Here is a 15,481-nt window from a genome sequence, read left to right as displayed (position 1 = left end):
AATGGTTGGACTGGATGATCTTCAAGGTATTTTCCAAACTCAGTAATTCTGTGATTCTATGTAGTGCCGTGTTTGCTTATATGCTTATATGTAAAATTCTATGACACCTGGCAGACAACATGTTTCTCTGCTTACCATCTGTAATGAAGTCTTGTTTCAGGACTTATTTGTTTTCTGGTCCATGTTACTTTATTGTTTAAGAAGAGGAAGAACTGAGCATCCTTTCTCAGGAACTTTTAAAAATGTGGATCTTGCTGTTGGTGTAAAAAAGTTAGTTTTCATGTTTTGTTCTGCTTCAAGAAAAGAAACTTAGTGTGCCACCAGGGATCAATACTAATTAATATTCCTTTTCAATTTCTAAGTGTCTGTCTAAACAAGCTAAGTTAGTTTTCTGTGATGTAATATTACAAGTGCTTCCAAACTGTGAGATAAATTCAGAGAGCTGAAAGTCAGGAGAGCTATTTAGGTGATCTCAGGGAGATTGTGCATTAAGAAGCAAGAACATTTTTGAATGACAGCTTTAGCATTTCTGTTATACGTGATAGTTGCCACTTTTGGAAACTCAGCCTCACCAAAGGTGTCTTTGAAAGATCTTAGAAATTCAGTGGAGGCATAAGCTGCCAGATGCAAGATGTCTAAAATAAGAGTGTAGAGTATCTCAAACAAGGGTTGCAAGCTGCAATTAAAATAGACTGACCAATTCATCTGATTGATGCCATTCTACCAGAGAAATAAATTAAACCTGGTAAACTTCATCTCATGGTGATGAAATCAGTATTTAACCAATCTGCACTTGTTGATGCGCAATTTCTGTTGACATGTGGGTGTATGACACATCTTAAGGGGAAAAAAAGCAGCAAAGTTTTTATGCTGGTCTAATTGCATTCCAAACAACTTGTGTCTTATTAGCTGAAGGAAAAGGACCCTAAAGCAAATTTTGAAAAGTAAAATTATTAGGTCAGTCTGACATCTGCTATATGGGAAAACATTCTGTGGGGAAATGTGACATTATAGCTATGTGGGATCTCATAAACAGAATGAATCCTAAGTGTTTGCTCTCATCAATAATGGTGGACTAGCAATAGTATTTACACATAATAAAGAACAGCATAAGACCATATTTTTTTTCTGAAAGAGTTCCTGTGATAAAACTAACTAGGCATTAGAATTATTGCTTCCTTGATAAATGCCTCAGAATATCACATCTGAGATGTTGAAAGCTTGCTTTGCATTGAAGTTATCTTTGTGACTACTCTGGCTTAGCATCTTGCAATGTTCAGAAAATCATTCACCTTTGTGTTTCATCTAAAAAACCAAAACAAAACATGTAGAAATATTTTTTTTTTTGTACGTGCAAAATAAAACCTGAATTTTTCCTATTAAATGAACTATTGCACAATTTAACGTCCCTTCACACACCCTCAGAAAAAGAGAACCCCAAACCAAATTAAATGTGATCTTGTGTATATTGTGCCAGATACCAAACCTGGCCTCCTTTATACGGTGACAAATCCTAGACCTTCCGTGGAGGTTTTTTTTCAGTCTGTTCCCGTTCTTATTTTCTGCTTCCTCCTATCTTTGCTCTTCTTGGTTTAGTATGGAAGCTTTCCCAGATGGAGGTTGTCTTTAATTACCATAGCAATTATTATGCATATCTGTATTGTGCTCTGCAGTTGTTAATTAGAATTGTACAGGTAGGAAAGCTGAAGTATTAAAGTCTGTTAAATTGTAAATTTGTTCGTAAAACTCAAATCTTATAAAGGAACTCTTCTCATTCTTCCATGCCTCCTCCTGATGTCACTAACCTCTGAAGAGAGCTTTTTAAAATACTACAGTTTGGAAAGTTGTCAAGATAGAACCAAGTGAAACTTTATTCTTGTGGTCTAGGATAGTTACCTGGTTTTGAAAGTTTCCTAAGTGAACCGTTTTCTGGACATTTACCGGCGGACACTGCTCACTGTCAGGCAGAAGAACATTATTGCTGGTGCAAGGGTTTAAGCCCTTGAAATTTAGTTCTATTCCCCACAGTTTCCTGTATTTCTGTTTGTGGTATCAGTGTGCATGTGTGCTCAAATTAACAAGACATTAACATAATGGAGTTTATAGCATCAGCTAAACCAGGGTGTTCTGTTAAGTTACTGCTGCGTGCCTAGTGCTTCTGGAGGACAAAATTGCCTCTTGTTTGGGTTGTGTGCTCTTCTGAGCTGCTTCCATCACACTAGTGCTGACTACCTACCTCACTGTCCATCAGGCCACATTGAGAATCATGGTGTTAAAATTACAGCTTGAGATAGCCTTGATTGAGCAGTACAGCCTGGTTAGTGTATAGCATGTATAGTGTCTACTTTTCAAGAGTTTATCACTTCTGAAACTGTTAAGGACAATGTTGGCATATTCAGAGTGCCAGAACTAAACCATACACCTTTCTTGTACTACTCTGTGTTAATAATTATGTCAGGTATCACAAAAAATTAACATCTTCCTAAATTCTATCAACAGCAATACTACCAACAAATAGGACTGAGAGGGTGACACTTAGTCATGTATCATGGTTGACTGTATTTGATGTCTAAAGAAAAAGTGAACTCCCAACTGAAAAGTTTCTAGTGGCTGGAGCATTTGTACAATCTCTTTCACAAACACTTGCTTTCTCCCAAGGTGTTTACTTCCCTCAGTGCAGACACTTTCCCCTATCTAGCTGTTTTCCCACGCAGTTTGCCGTAATAAATGGGGACCTTAATATTCAAGCAGAGAATTTTTCTGTAAGATTTAACCCTATAGCAAGCTGCTATTTATTGATGTACTTAATGTCTCTGAATTTATTTTAATGGTTCATCTGTTTCTTTAAAAGCTTCATATTTTACAGGGATTGAACTTGTTTTACAAACATGAGATCGGTGTGTTTGTACCTCTTAAACAAAATTCATGGCTTTTAAATAAACAGGAGTATGCAAATTGAAAGTGATTTTTCATCAGCCCCCTGTTACTTTCATATATTAACTAATCCTGTATTTTGGCTATTAAAATAATTTGTGAGAAAAGCTGCTGTTCCAAGGATTTTTCCTGTATTTAGCTCACAGAAACCAAATTGGTAAGAGGAGTATTGTACTCTGTGCTATGGATAAAACCACAGCAAAGTGGTGCCGGCACTGAGGTGTATGTGTATCCTATCACTTGATGTGTACCTGTGCCTTAAAGGCTGCATCTCCAGAAAAGCAATTTGATTCACTTCAAGTTCATAGGGGTCATGTTTCTTCCTTTACTCTTGGGGGGAAAAAAAGGACTCTTGCTAGGCTTTCAGTTTCTTTTAACGTTGAAAGTTATTTTCTAGCTTGTTGTGTAGTAATTTAACTTGTGTCTAGATGTATTAACACAGTATTGATGCTATTTTTTTCCCTTCTCCCCCTTATCTTTCGCTTTCCTCCTTCCCTTAAAAAGAAGTCTTCCATTTTTCCCACCAGGTCATAATCCCTGAATTGCAAACTTTGTCTGTGGAGCTCTAATACCCAAACACTTTTTTATCTTTCTTCTGAAAAAATGGCATATTGTTTAAAAGTTTTTTATTATGAAAAAGTATTGTCTCTAATAATTGTTTGGTAAAACTTATCTTTATTGAGTACCATAGGTGTTACTTTTTCCTTCCTGATCTGTTAACTTATTTCCTTTAATTTCCTCACAGAAAGAAATCAAATGTTCTTTGATGTAATGACTGTCCATTTTCATGTCTTATACTCAGCAAAATAGACCCAGACTTGCACAGGGACATCATATGTTATCTTTATATAACTTCTTAATACAAGAATGATGCCTTTATTATAAAGAAAGGAATTAGCAATGGATCACAAGGCAGGAGTGACACCTGTGTATCTCATGTTATACAAATTAAAGCACAGTATTATATATTATATGTGGAAAGTTTCATGTTGTGTTGATGGCATTTATAACATTTTGCTCAGACTATGAAATTGCATTGACAAGGATCTCCAAGAATAGGAAGTCATTTATTGCTCCTTCTGATGCTGAAGCACTGAAATTTTTTTTATAGTGGCCCAAATAGAGATTATGTAGGCTTTTATACTGTGTAGTATAAAACTTTAGATTTGTTGCATTTAATCTATCTTCAGTCTGTCATTGGACATTGCCGTGACAGTTATGTCTCGCAGTGCTGTGAAAGACACAGGATTGTGATGTTAGTAATATAGATATATTACAATAAATTCCTTTTGTTATAGTAGAGGGAGATAACTAGTATGATTTACCCGTGCTTTTCAGCATATACATACATAATTTGGGTAAGAGTATGCAGGGTTGAAGGTAATTTGAAAAATGAGATTATTTTTTTAGGGTATGAAGCTATTCAGAGTGCGAAAAGTACTGAGTAGCTGAGAGAGAAAACAGCTAACAGTTAATAGTGATAATGCCGACTGCTTTACATGGGGGAAGATGCTTCTTATTTTACATATGCAGTATTGGGCTTTTAATTAGTTTTTAATGCTCTGGAGAGAGATACCATTATAACAAAATATAAATGTTTAAAAATATTAACTCAATATTTAGTAACCATCAAGAAACAGGTAAAATGTTGGGAACTGCTCTTTTCAAAGATCAGTCAGACCTCTAAATCATCCCTGTGTCATTCTCTGAGTCCCTGTTGTGCTTTCCTGAGCTGCAGTATTGCCTGTAGTTCTGGACTTCCCATCCTGGCAGGAGGCAGGGGCATAGAGGAGACAGGAGCAATGAGAGTACCCAGCAGTGCCGAGTGACTTGTTTGGCACCAGCAGCAAACCAGACCACATCTCTCAAGCCAGGAAAGGTTTTGATGGGGTGTGAAGCGGAGAAGGGATTGTTTGAGAGATTCGTAGAATCACAGGTACCGTAGGTAATGAATCAAATTAAATTTGTAATGTGGAGATTCAAAATAAAAGAGTTTTTCTCATAATATGTATTTAAAGCGTGAAACTCAGAGAACGTTGTGAATGCTGACGGATGGTGGCTCAGGTTTCAAAATCCAACCAACCAAAATCTAACACCTCTCCTACCTCCTGAAAGTGTGAGGAAGAAAACCCCATCCTAGTCTTTTAAACAGAAAAATATCACCACTGATTCAAGAAGTGTTTGATCCATTGGTTACTGAAAACAGAGTGTACTCCAGGGAAAGCGTCATTATGTCATCACTCAGTTTTCTGTTTTTCACATCTGTTGCTCACTGTCAGAAATCTGGTAGTAGGAGAGATGGATTCTGAGTGTAGCTTTGGCTGTTCTTGTAACAGGTATGTAGATTCATGTGGTCAAGGAAGATAACATCACTGAACATTGCAGAGTATGTGTTACACATTGCATTACTAACACAGACTACTTTAAATAACTCAATTTATGTCCATGTTTTGCATGAGTAAATTACTGGTATATCATTTGATTGGGGGTAAGAGAAGATTAATATTCACTCATAGTTGTGAAAGGCATTATTTTACTTGATATCACTCGATTTTGAGGAGAAATTTCTATGATTATAGAGAGTTCTTTCACTGGAAATTTGGTCTTGAATTTGTTTTCTAGAAAATTTTACATGAGAGTGCTTGAATTTGAAAGCACAAAATATAATATCATGTGTATATATGTACATATTTATGTATAAAGGTGTGTGTGTGTGTATGTATGTGTGTATATATATATAAAAAACACCTTGTCCTCTATGCGCTTTTAACATGTTATGCCAGATCACGTTAGTGATATTCTTGTAATCTTACGGTCACAAGGCTTTTTTCTACATCCAAAGAAGTCAAGAGGAATAGCATCTTTGACCTTCATAACAGAAAGCCTAAATCTGCTCACTAACTTGCTTGTATGTGTATGACATTGGTGGCATATACGTGGTTGCAAAGGGCCTTTACTTCTCAGACTGTGCAATACTAACAATTTTCTTACTGAATTGGAATAAAAATGTAGGAGAAGGATATAGGATTTATCGGTTTAGCTGGCCTGTGAATTGACCGATGAAATATAGGAAATCTTGTATTCTTGTTAAGCAGGACAGAATTCTTCAATACTTTATCCTAATTTTAATTAATTTTTAGACTTAGAAATGTAAAAGATTGTAAATGCTCACCAGTCTCAGGATATTTCAATTACTTTATTGAACCATGTTAGAAGGTTTGAGCAACAGTGCAAAAATTGTTTGAAGTGTGGTATCTTGTTCATTCACTCTAGAAACTTCCCTGAATGCCTAATTGTTTGTTTTGTTTCCTCTTAGATGAATCGACTCCTAAAGAAGTCAGCAGGGTAAGTGCTACTCTCCATCCATTCTAAAAATTAGTGTGTTCTCTGAGGCCTACTGTTCACTTGAGATGATTTTTGTGCAGTCTCGGATCAAGGTTTGACTCTATTCCATGGACATAGTGGATCTCCAGAGAAAACAAAATGGTGTACTGACTGACTAGAGAACAGTTAATAAGGAAAATAAATATTAAGAACACTTGATTGGCTGTAAATAAATTAAAGGGTATTTTGTATCAGCAAATTTAGAGTCCTCACAGTGCTATTTTCATGATCTAGTTTTAAAAAGGTACTTCACAGAAACCAGGAAAATCATGGGACTTTCAGCACATGCATAACAGGAGGCTATTTAATCAGTGTTACTGCCTGAAGAGATGGGAGCGTAAGAGGAAGCAAGGGAAGGAATGTGCCCTATCTAGTAACTCCCTTTGAGATGTGCTGTGGTACAGATGAGCTAAAATCTTTAATTTGAAATATATTGCTGGGTACTCTATGAAATATAATGTAAAATCTTAAATAACTTATTCAGTCATAAATTCTCAACTCTAGCTTTACGTTTGATTGACACTGTGTCCTGCAGAATATATAGTTAGGGGGATCTGTTAGAAACTAGTGCCTTTGCTGGAAATGACAAAAGATCGGTACGAGTCAGTCTGTTGCTCTCAGATGTGTCCAGTCAGCCTGATGAACCCAAATGTTATTTTGTGTAAGATGGGGGAGCTGCTTACAGCTTTCTGAGGTGAAGTCAGGAATCGTAGTCCTGTTTTGCTCTTCCTCTTGAATGTCTTGAATAAACAATTTCATGTTCCCAGGAGAAATACAGTAGTGTCAGACACATATTAAAAATAAGGCTGATTGAAAGACTGTAAAATCTGTCTGGGTGGCCTTACTCTCAGTGGAAGTCATGGAAAACACTAGGGCATGGAAGGAATGGAAACAGGCTAACAGTGGAAACCTTGGTTTGGTAACCCTGAAAGCAGAAGGCTGACGTAAGGAAGAACTGAAGTTCACTTCTTATAAGACCATGAAAAACAGATTAAATGATGACTAGAATGAGTTTATTCAAGCAGAAGTTCTCCATATGTGTGATGTGCTATGGATATATAAGGGTATTGAGAATTCAGGTGAAAATCAACATGTTTTAGTAATTTATTAATTTAGAACACATTTTTTGGTCACCCCTTAGTATTGAGCCATTATGGCAATTGAGTAAATACCTATCATTGCAACTGAAGATTATTGTTATTAGTATATTTGTATATATTGTTTTTATTTCAAAATAATTGAAGATCTGTCTAAAAATTTCGAAAGCCATAATTATTTCTGTGGAAGAAAGTTCATTTTAACTGTCAGCAATTTCGTAAATAGTAAACATTTTGGTAAAAATAGTAAACATTATTTGGTAAATAATAAACATTTTACCTAAAACTCTGGAAAATGGAGTTATGAAACATATCTAGGTTACCATATTTGAGCTCTTCAAGGCAACAAAAGCAAGCTCTGGAACCCCAGAACCACCTGAGTCTGCCCTGCCAGTCAACACCTCTGTCTCTGACGCACGAGTCTCAGCCATCTCAGCCCCTTGAAGTCACATATAGTGATTCAGAGTTTTGCCAAAGATGGATGGGCTGTCACTTCAACTTCTGGAGTCAGTGGCCTACAGATGATACCTCAGATGTTCTTAAGTAGACATATTCCCTCTTGTTTGTACACTTGGTGTGTATACCGTGTTACGCTACTTCTTTTTTTAAAGTACAGTACTTGAGGGCACTCAGTAATGCATCCTACTAGAAATGAACATGTTTCTTAGTTTATAGTATTTTTGAATAAGGCAATATATAATAATGTACACCACTGTAATACATCTTCTTTCTTCAGAACCAGCTCAAACAGCTGCAGGTTCAATTAAAATCTGAATATAAATTAGAATTTAAATGGGAAAGTTCTGCACGTGAGTAATGTTTTTTAGACAAAAAGAATGTTCATGCTGACTGAAGAACTGAATTTTACTCATTAAGTGTTGACGTTTTTAATTCCTGAAAATGTCTGCAAAAAGGGAAGCAAAAATAAAAGTTAGTGAAAGGAAATTTATTGCAGAAATAAATCACATACTGGTTTAAAATATTATATTAGTTAGGAACCAAGGTAGAAATATGCTGAAAAATGTTTCGCTCACTGCTGGATTTTTTTTTTTTTTTAATCTTTCACTGTTGGGCAGAGTGAAAACATTAAAATATTCATATTCATATGCTCTGACATTAGTTGCTCCAATAGCCTCCTTTTCTGTTGTTCTTACACAGGACAACAGGATTAAATTGAGGGAGTATATTTTTTGTTAAATTTATTTAACCCCTTTCTCCCCCTAAAAGCCTCACCTTTTCTCTTTATAAACATACAAGATCATAGGATTGTTCTAGGGACTCTAAATACTAAACTTGTCATTCATTTGCCTTTTTTTTTCTTTTTATCAGCAAAATGCAGTGGTATGAATGGTGTCCAGATTTTTGAAAAAAAAAAAAAAAAAAATCTTTTACTTGAATTATTGCAAGGAAATACTTTCAAGGGTTTGTGTTGCAGTTTCACACTTTGAAAACTGAGGAAGTTCTGAAAAATGCTGTTGTATAGGAACTGCATTTTTAATCTTTTGCCGTTTTTAGCAGCTTGGTAAAAAAAAAGAAAATAAAGTAGCAATCATGGCTGTCAGCATTACATTGCATGTTTTTGAGACAAGAAGAGAGTAGGAGAAACCTTCCACATATTTTAAATTGTGATATTTGTAGCATAGAAAAGAAGGTTTTCAAAATTTATTTTAAAGTCTGGCCTACTGAAGGCAATTTCATCAATATTTTGGTGTTCAGAAGTTACAGGTAAAGATACCCTAGTTTGGCCTGACATAGTAACTGACAGGTGGGGGAAAAATGTGTGGGGGAGAGATTTCCCAATGCCTGTAGACTGCTATTGGCATAAAACCAACTCTGGTTACAAAATATTTAATGAGCATCTGTGACCAAGCAGTGAACCTGTGAACTTTTTACTGCATGCTACATTCCAGTATTTATGAAATATATGTAACTGGGGACAGAATCTCCTTTTCACATGACGTAGTATTAGGAACATCCTTGGAAATGCTGAGTTTCTTCTGCTTACTTAGTGTGCAGCTGTGTGTTGGCTGATCCCATCCATCCTAGCTACACAAGTGGTTTTCTGGGCAGAGGGATTTCAGAAAGAAAACCAACTATTGAACTGTTTTGATGAAGAAAGCTTAACCTGAATTTATACTTTGCTTTTGCTGTTTTATGTGCAACAGAAACAAAAATAGAGGAGTGTGAGTTTGAGCACTAAGCACGTATGTATTCATGTATATCTAAAGATACATTTCTTTGACAGTATTAGTGAAAACAGGGTGTATTGGAGACATGTTATTCTTTTCAGTTGGCAAAAATAACCCCATTCCTACATGAACTATAGCCAGGATTTTGTTCTACGTGCTGTTAAGTTCCCCATGATCACTGTGTGCTCTTTTGTACCTCAGATTCTGAAGTTTAAACAAAAATGCCTGATGTTCTTGATATGATCACAGCAAAACTAGCTGTTGTTCATTTTGCTTAATGACTTCCCATTCCATGTTTACATGAACAATACTTCCAGTGAAGCTGCCTTTTGGCAAGTACCTTTGCTTTTTAAACTCCGGTGATGCCAACAGCAATCCACTTTGCAGAAGTTTACCATGTAAACACCAGAAAATTATTACCTAGCAAGTGACTAGCTCATTTACAGTACTTTATTCTTAGAAACAGGAATAATACTTTAATCCTTTCCCCTTTTTGGACTTGGAGCTTTTAGCAGCTACCTTGGCACCAGCTAGCACCCAGCACAGTATGTCACCGACAGTAACAGAATTAGCAAGTGTGTTTTCAGTAAAGAATTGCAGTAATTGCATGTATCTTCCCTGTGCAACTGATACTAAAAGTTTGGACTTTTTATGACATGTTGGCAAAGCAAGCTCAGTCTTTGTAGTATTTTCTTAATAAAGATGGGATTTAAATGTTTTCACACAGTCCCAGAACTGAAGACTGCGACAGATGAATCAAAAACTTAGGGAAACTAGAACAAACATATATATTTAGCCTTTAGAAGTAATGCAAATGGCATTGCACCCATTGTCACGAGAAGAAGATGCTTGTATAAGCCGATTTCTTTATAAAGAAAATTTTGTGGTTACTGTGGTAGTGATAAGCAACGGTGGTAGGAAAATGAGGAAGTTTATTTTTAATTTTGTACATGATGTCTTTAGAGTGTTTGCAAGTCAAGTATTAGGAGGGAATGTGTTTTTAGAAAAAGCTTTTTAAAAAGAGGAGCAGTATTCAGCCTTGTCAAGTTAAAATGAAGCTCATTATGCTGTTTTATTATATAATCTGGAGAGGTGATATAATTGAGATATTGATGCAGTTTGATGAGCCTTACAGTTAATAACAGCTTATATAGTTACTTCTGTATAATCATAATGTTATTTTCTTGTAAGCCAAGCCTTTGCTTTTTATTATGTCTTTTTCCTATTACTAGTGAAGCAATTTATTGTGGTGTTACCAGTTGATAACAGGGAAGGAGCTGATGGAAAGATTAAAATTGGATGCCAGTTGAAAGCAGGAAGCTCTAGGGAAGGTATTCACCGTCTTTCCAAGACTTGGAAGTCAACGACATAAATGGGCTGGGAAATGAACGCCTTCAAAATTAGTGAACTCTTTCTGTGCAGAGTGAGAGCTGGTTTGCATCTTTAGAAATTATAGGGGCTGTCCTGCCAAATGTCATCTCATATTTTCTCTTCTTTGCTTTTGTCATGAACAGTGTTTGATGTGCCAACAAACAATTCATAAATACCTGTACATGGTGCCCCAATGCTAAACTTTATTTACTGAACAAGTTCTAACCCATGTCCTCTCCAGACAAAACAAGAAGAATAGACGTCAGACAAATACGTGTATAAGCAGTTTCCTCTGAGGCTATGTACAAGCATTAAAATTAATCACCTCAGCTAAGTCTGCTCTTTATAGCCTCTTGCTTTCCAGTGTCCAAGTTTAAACAAAACTTGCTATTCCAGCCAACCCTGGTTACCTCTTCTGAATTTTTGGAGCAAAGAGACTTTTCTGAGCTTTTTCTCCAAGCTTACAGCTCCTCTGAAAGCCAGCTCTGCACTATATGCTTGCTTAGGTAGTCTCCTTACTTTTCAGTCAGAGGATCTGACATCCTTTGGTTCAGCATTTCCACCCTGAAGCAAGCAAACAGTTTTATTCCCTTCCTGGTTTTTTTTGTTTTGTTTTGTTTTTTTTTTTGTTTGTTTGCTTGTTTTGTTTTGGTTTTGATTTTTTTTGTGTGGTGTGGTTAGATATGTTTTCACTGTTATTAGGACACAGTTCTCTCTTTGTTATCTGTGCCCCAAAATGAGAAACACCAGTTTCTATGCAAGATGTGAACGAGTCATCAGTGCAGCTAAACAGTGCAAAATAGTGAAAGTACCAGGCCTACAGGAGGTAGCAGTACACATAAACATACATATCAAACATGTACACAATCTAATTTATGTACACATAAAAATGACCTGAATAAAAGTTTGTGTTCTTTTCCCAGTCTTATTATTGGTTTAATTAAATATTTTGGCTTTTTTTCTACAAGCATTTCTTTATTTATAGCCTTTGGTCAGCAGAAATGCAGTAACATTACTATGACTAAAATACAGTCATTTCTTGCATTTGAGGAAGTAGGAGACTATTGTGATGCTTACAGGTCTGGCCTTTTCTGTCTCTAAATTAGGTATCTGAATACTCATTACGGTAAAGTGTAGTGACACATGGATTGAAGTAATTTTAACCAAGATGTCTCTTAAAAGGCTGCCCTTGCTGCAAGGGACTGGATTTGGTCACCAATGTTTCTCCTTTGAGGGGGGAGAAAAAAAAAACAAGACCAGAAAGAGGCAAGAGTATATACCAGTTTAAAAATCTGCTTATTATGTGGCAAATCAAGTAATGGTCACAGAATTCTTAAAGGACATACAGTATTGCTTTTAAAAAAGATACAGCAATTGAGTATTGATTATCTTCCCAGAAGGTAAGTTATGGAGGCAACTGGAAAATTACAGAGAGCAAGTCACTTAAATCAGGGAAGTAGCTGTGGCTCTCTTTTTTTTTCATAATGCTACTTGAAAGAAAAGGAAAGCTGATCTGTTTCAACAAAAGGCATCAGTTTAGTTAGTTTGTTTATTTTTTTGTGACTGTAGTGCTTGTTTTTAAGAAGTACAAAAGCGTTGCTGTTGGGAATTCTTATCTTATAAAGCAGGTATCAATGGCATTGAAAACTTACATAGGTAAGATTAATCTTTTTACACTTCTGTTTCAGTATGAGCATACCTAGCCTGAAATAGGTTAGACTGACATATCAATCAAATATGGAGCAAATATTCAGACCATTACGGCTGCAAAAAAGGGCACTTTTTAAAAATTTGAAGCTTTTTTTTTAGTTCATCTTTAAATTCATTCCCTGATGACTCTTGCTGACAAGACTGTGGTTTTATAGAGAAGAAAACTTGTGTTGGCTGGAAGTTTATGAGGAGGTTTTGGTTGGTTTGGCTTTAGCAGCTGCTTATGTACTGGAGTATGCTTCATAGAGAAGAGAGTAGCAGTCAGTTTTAAAGACTGAAGTAGTTTGGGTACAGCTTGTTGTCACATTCCATATCTCATGACTTAGGTGTTTGTGGTGAAATCCAGTCCCTGCTTAAGGACGTTGTTTTGTATAAAGTGCTACGCAGAATCACTTGGATTCATTATCTGCAAGTCTTGATGCTGTCATTGGCAGATTAATTTAAGTGGTTTGATGAAGTGTTAGCTGGTAATCTGGAACACTACCTCATGTAACCAAAGAGAGAATAGGTCTTTTAAACTCCTTTGTCTATATACAGTCTCCTTGGCCTATGTACATCCTTTGTGCTTAGTGATTTACCACCCTTCAACAGCTGTGATGCCTTACAAGAGCCTCTGTTTGTCCCAATGGATCCTAATCCTCGTCTAAGAATTGCTTTTTACCTGCTTACCTAAATTGCTGGTTTTGGTGGAATGACTTTGTTGTTTTGTTTTGTTTTGTGTTTTAAGAATGTAATTTTGATCTCACAAAGCTTTTTTTGTCCTTAGTTTTTTGAGGCTCTTTTTTTTTTTTCTTTTTGTTTTTTTTTGCCTGCTTACATGTCTTAGATTACATTTATGGCCCCAGTTTCAAGTGTCCTGGGACAGAATAGCCTACTCCTTTCAATGGTGCCGCCCCTCTTAACACCTCTAGAGTGCCTTGCAAATGGATAGGGTGGCACTGGACACCACATATATAACATTAGTTTGCTCAGCACTGCTGATGTCCTCATTGCACTCTGTCCAGGCAGCCCGCATAATGGTGAGAGTCAGGCAGTGCCCCTCATCTCTCTGCTGTTCTTGCACAGCAAACAAAATAAGGGAAGCCTGGGATGGCTCTGGTGGCTGAACCTGAACCACTGATTATGAAGATCCACACTGCTTTCCCAGGGCTTCTCTAACATTTTAGTCTGATAATAATTGAAAGGGTGGGTAAGAAGCCTTGAAAATTTTTAAGAACATGCTTGATGCTTGCTAGAAGAAGTGGACGTTGCTTTCCCAAAAGTCTGTTTCTGAGGCATACTGATATGACAGGTCGGTACCTTCTCCTTTTTCCTGGACAAAACATCTGTGCTGTTCTTCCATGTTGAGCCTCTAAGGAGATAGGACTTCAGAGTCACCTCCCAGCAGGCGGTACTGCTCTGGCGCTGGTAGCCCTGTGGTTGCCTAGAGGCCGCCTGCATTGGTTGGCAAAGAGCTCTGTCTTGTGGTTCTCTCTGACATCCTCTGAAACCAGCCTAAGAGGCCCAAATTACAGATGAAAAATAAGCAACATCAAGAGCAATCTCTGGATGTGGCCACTTCCCCCATGTTTTGTGGCTTTCACAGTTTGTTTGTTTGGGTTTTTTTTCTCCTCATCCAATGAAGTTCTGCATCCCCAAAGTACCTTTGGCCACCCCTCTCGACATCATGTGGAATTTAGGCTGTTTGTTTATTCTAACTCCTCCTAGCCTGCAGTAATGTCATACGCTATGATGTCTGTAAAAGAGCGTGTTTCTGTTGCAGAACCAGGCAATTATTGCTGTGGAGAAAGAGCTCTGTAGTAAGGAGTAAGTATTATGTAGGAACTTGATCTTCTCATTGCTATTCAGAAGCCACTTTAAGAAGTAACAGAGAAAACAGATCAGCTTCTGGATTATGCTGGCACTTATTGACCCAGTGATGTATTAATGAAGGTTTTTTGTTGCAGCAGAGGGCTTTTTCTTTTCTGCAGGAGCATAAAATGCCCCTGGCACAGCTACCCTATAAGCATGAAAACATAGAAATTAATCTTAATTTCAGTTTGTCATACATAAAATTTACTTTAGCTATTATGTCCTTGAATATATTCTTTTGGTGTCTGAATTGTTCAGAATGAATGCTTAAAATTAATCTCACTCTATGATATTTCTCTATCTCCTTTCTTGGAATAAAATGTTTGTGATTCTCATCTGCTTTGTTTAGTTCTAAGTCACAACACTATTCTTAAATCACCTGTCATGGGTTGCTGTGTTCTATTGCACCACAATACTCTAAAGACAAACAACCATAGAAATACTTTTATATAAATCCTGCAGAATTCCTTCTTTCATATTTATAAATGTGGATATGAATATATATAGCAGGATTTCCCTTCTTAATTGCTAGTTCTTTTTCATAGCATTATAATATGTGCAGCTACTAGAAATATGATGCCAGTGTGGTCATGGTATGATAGTGCTAAACCAGTTTTTAGTCCACTTGAATGATTTTAGCGTAATGTTACTGAAATTCAGAATTTTACAGGAAATATGCCAAATTATTTGTAGATGTTGAATCTTAAAGAGAAGGAAATCAGCAATGGGAAGAATGAATTAAGTAAAAGGAATTGATTATTAATGTTTAAATTCAAACTGAACTGCAATAACAAATTAAGGAACAGTACTTAGACTATATGTGATCACAAAGAAATACTTTTTTTTCACCAAGTGTGTTGAATTTTTTTGAGTAATTGCTCTCCTAAAGTAAGTTTAGAAATGAGCAGGTCTGTGTTAGCAACTGCATTGGATAGTGATTGTACC

General features: G+C 36.4%; 1 protein-coding gene across 2 annotated transcripts in view; it reads left to right on the top strand.

The window, feature by feature from the left end:
* PDE10A (phosphodiesterase 10A) overlaps positions 1–15,481 on the top strand; it is a 379,155-nt gene that overhangs the window by 298,632 nt on the left and 65,042 nt on the right. For both annotated transcript variants that reach the window (XM_074924896.1, XM_074924887.1), the window contains exon 3: positions 6,251–6,279. In XM_074924896.1, coding sequence (XP_074780997.1) covers positions 6,251–6,279 — 29 coding nt within the window. The remainder of the gene's footprint in view (positions 1–6,250; positions 6,280–15,481) is intronic.

This window comes from Athene noctua, chromosome 1, assembly GCF_965140245.1.
Source record: "Athene noctua chromosome 1, bAthNoc1.hap1.1, whole genome shotgun sequence".
NCBI classification, from domain to species: domain Eukaryota; kingdom Metazoa; phylum Chordata; class Aves; order Strigiformes; family Strigidae; genus Athene; species Athene noctua.
Note: the sequence above shows the minus strand (reverse complement) of the source record. Positions and strands in the feature narration are given on the sequence as shown.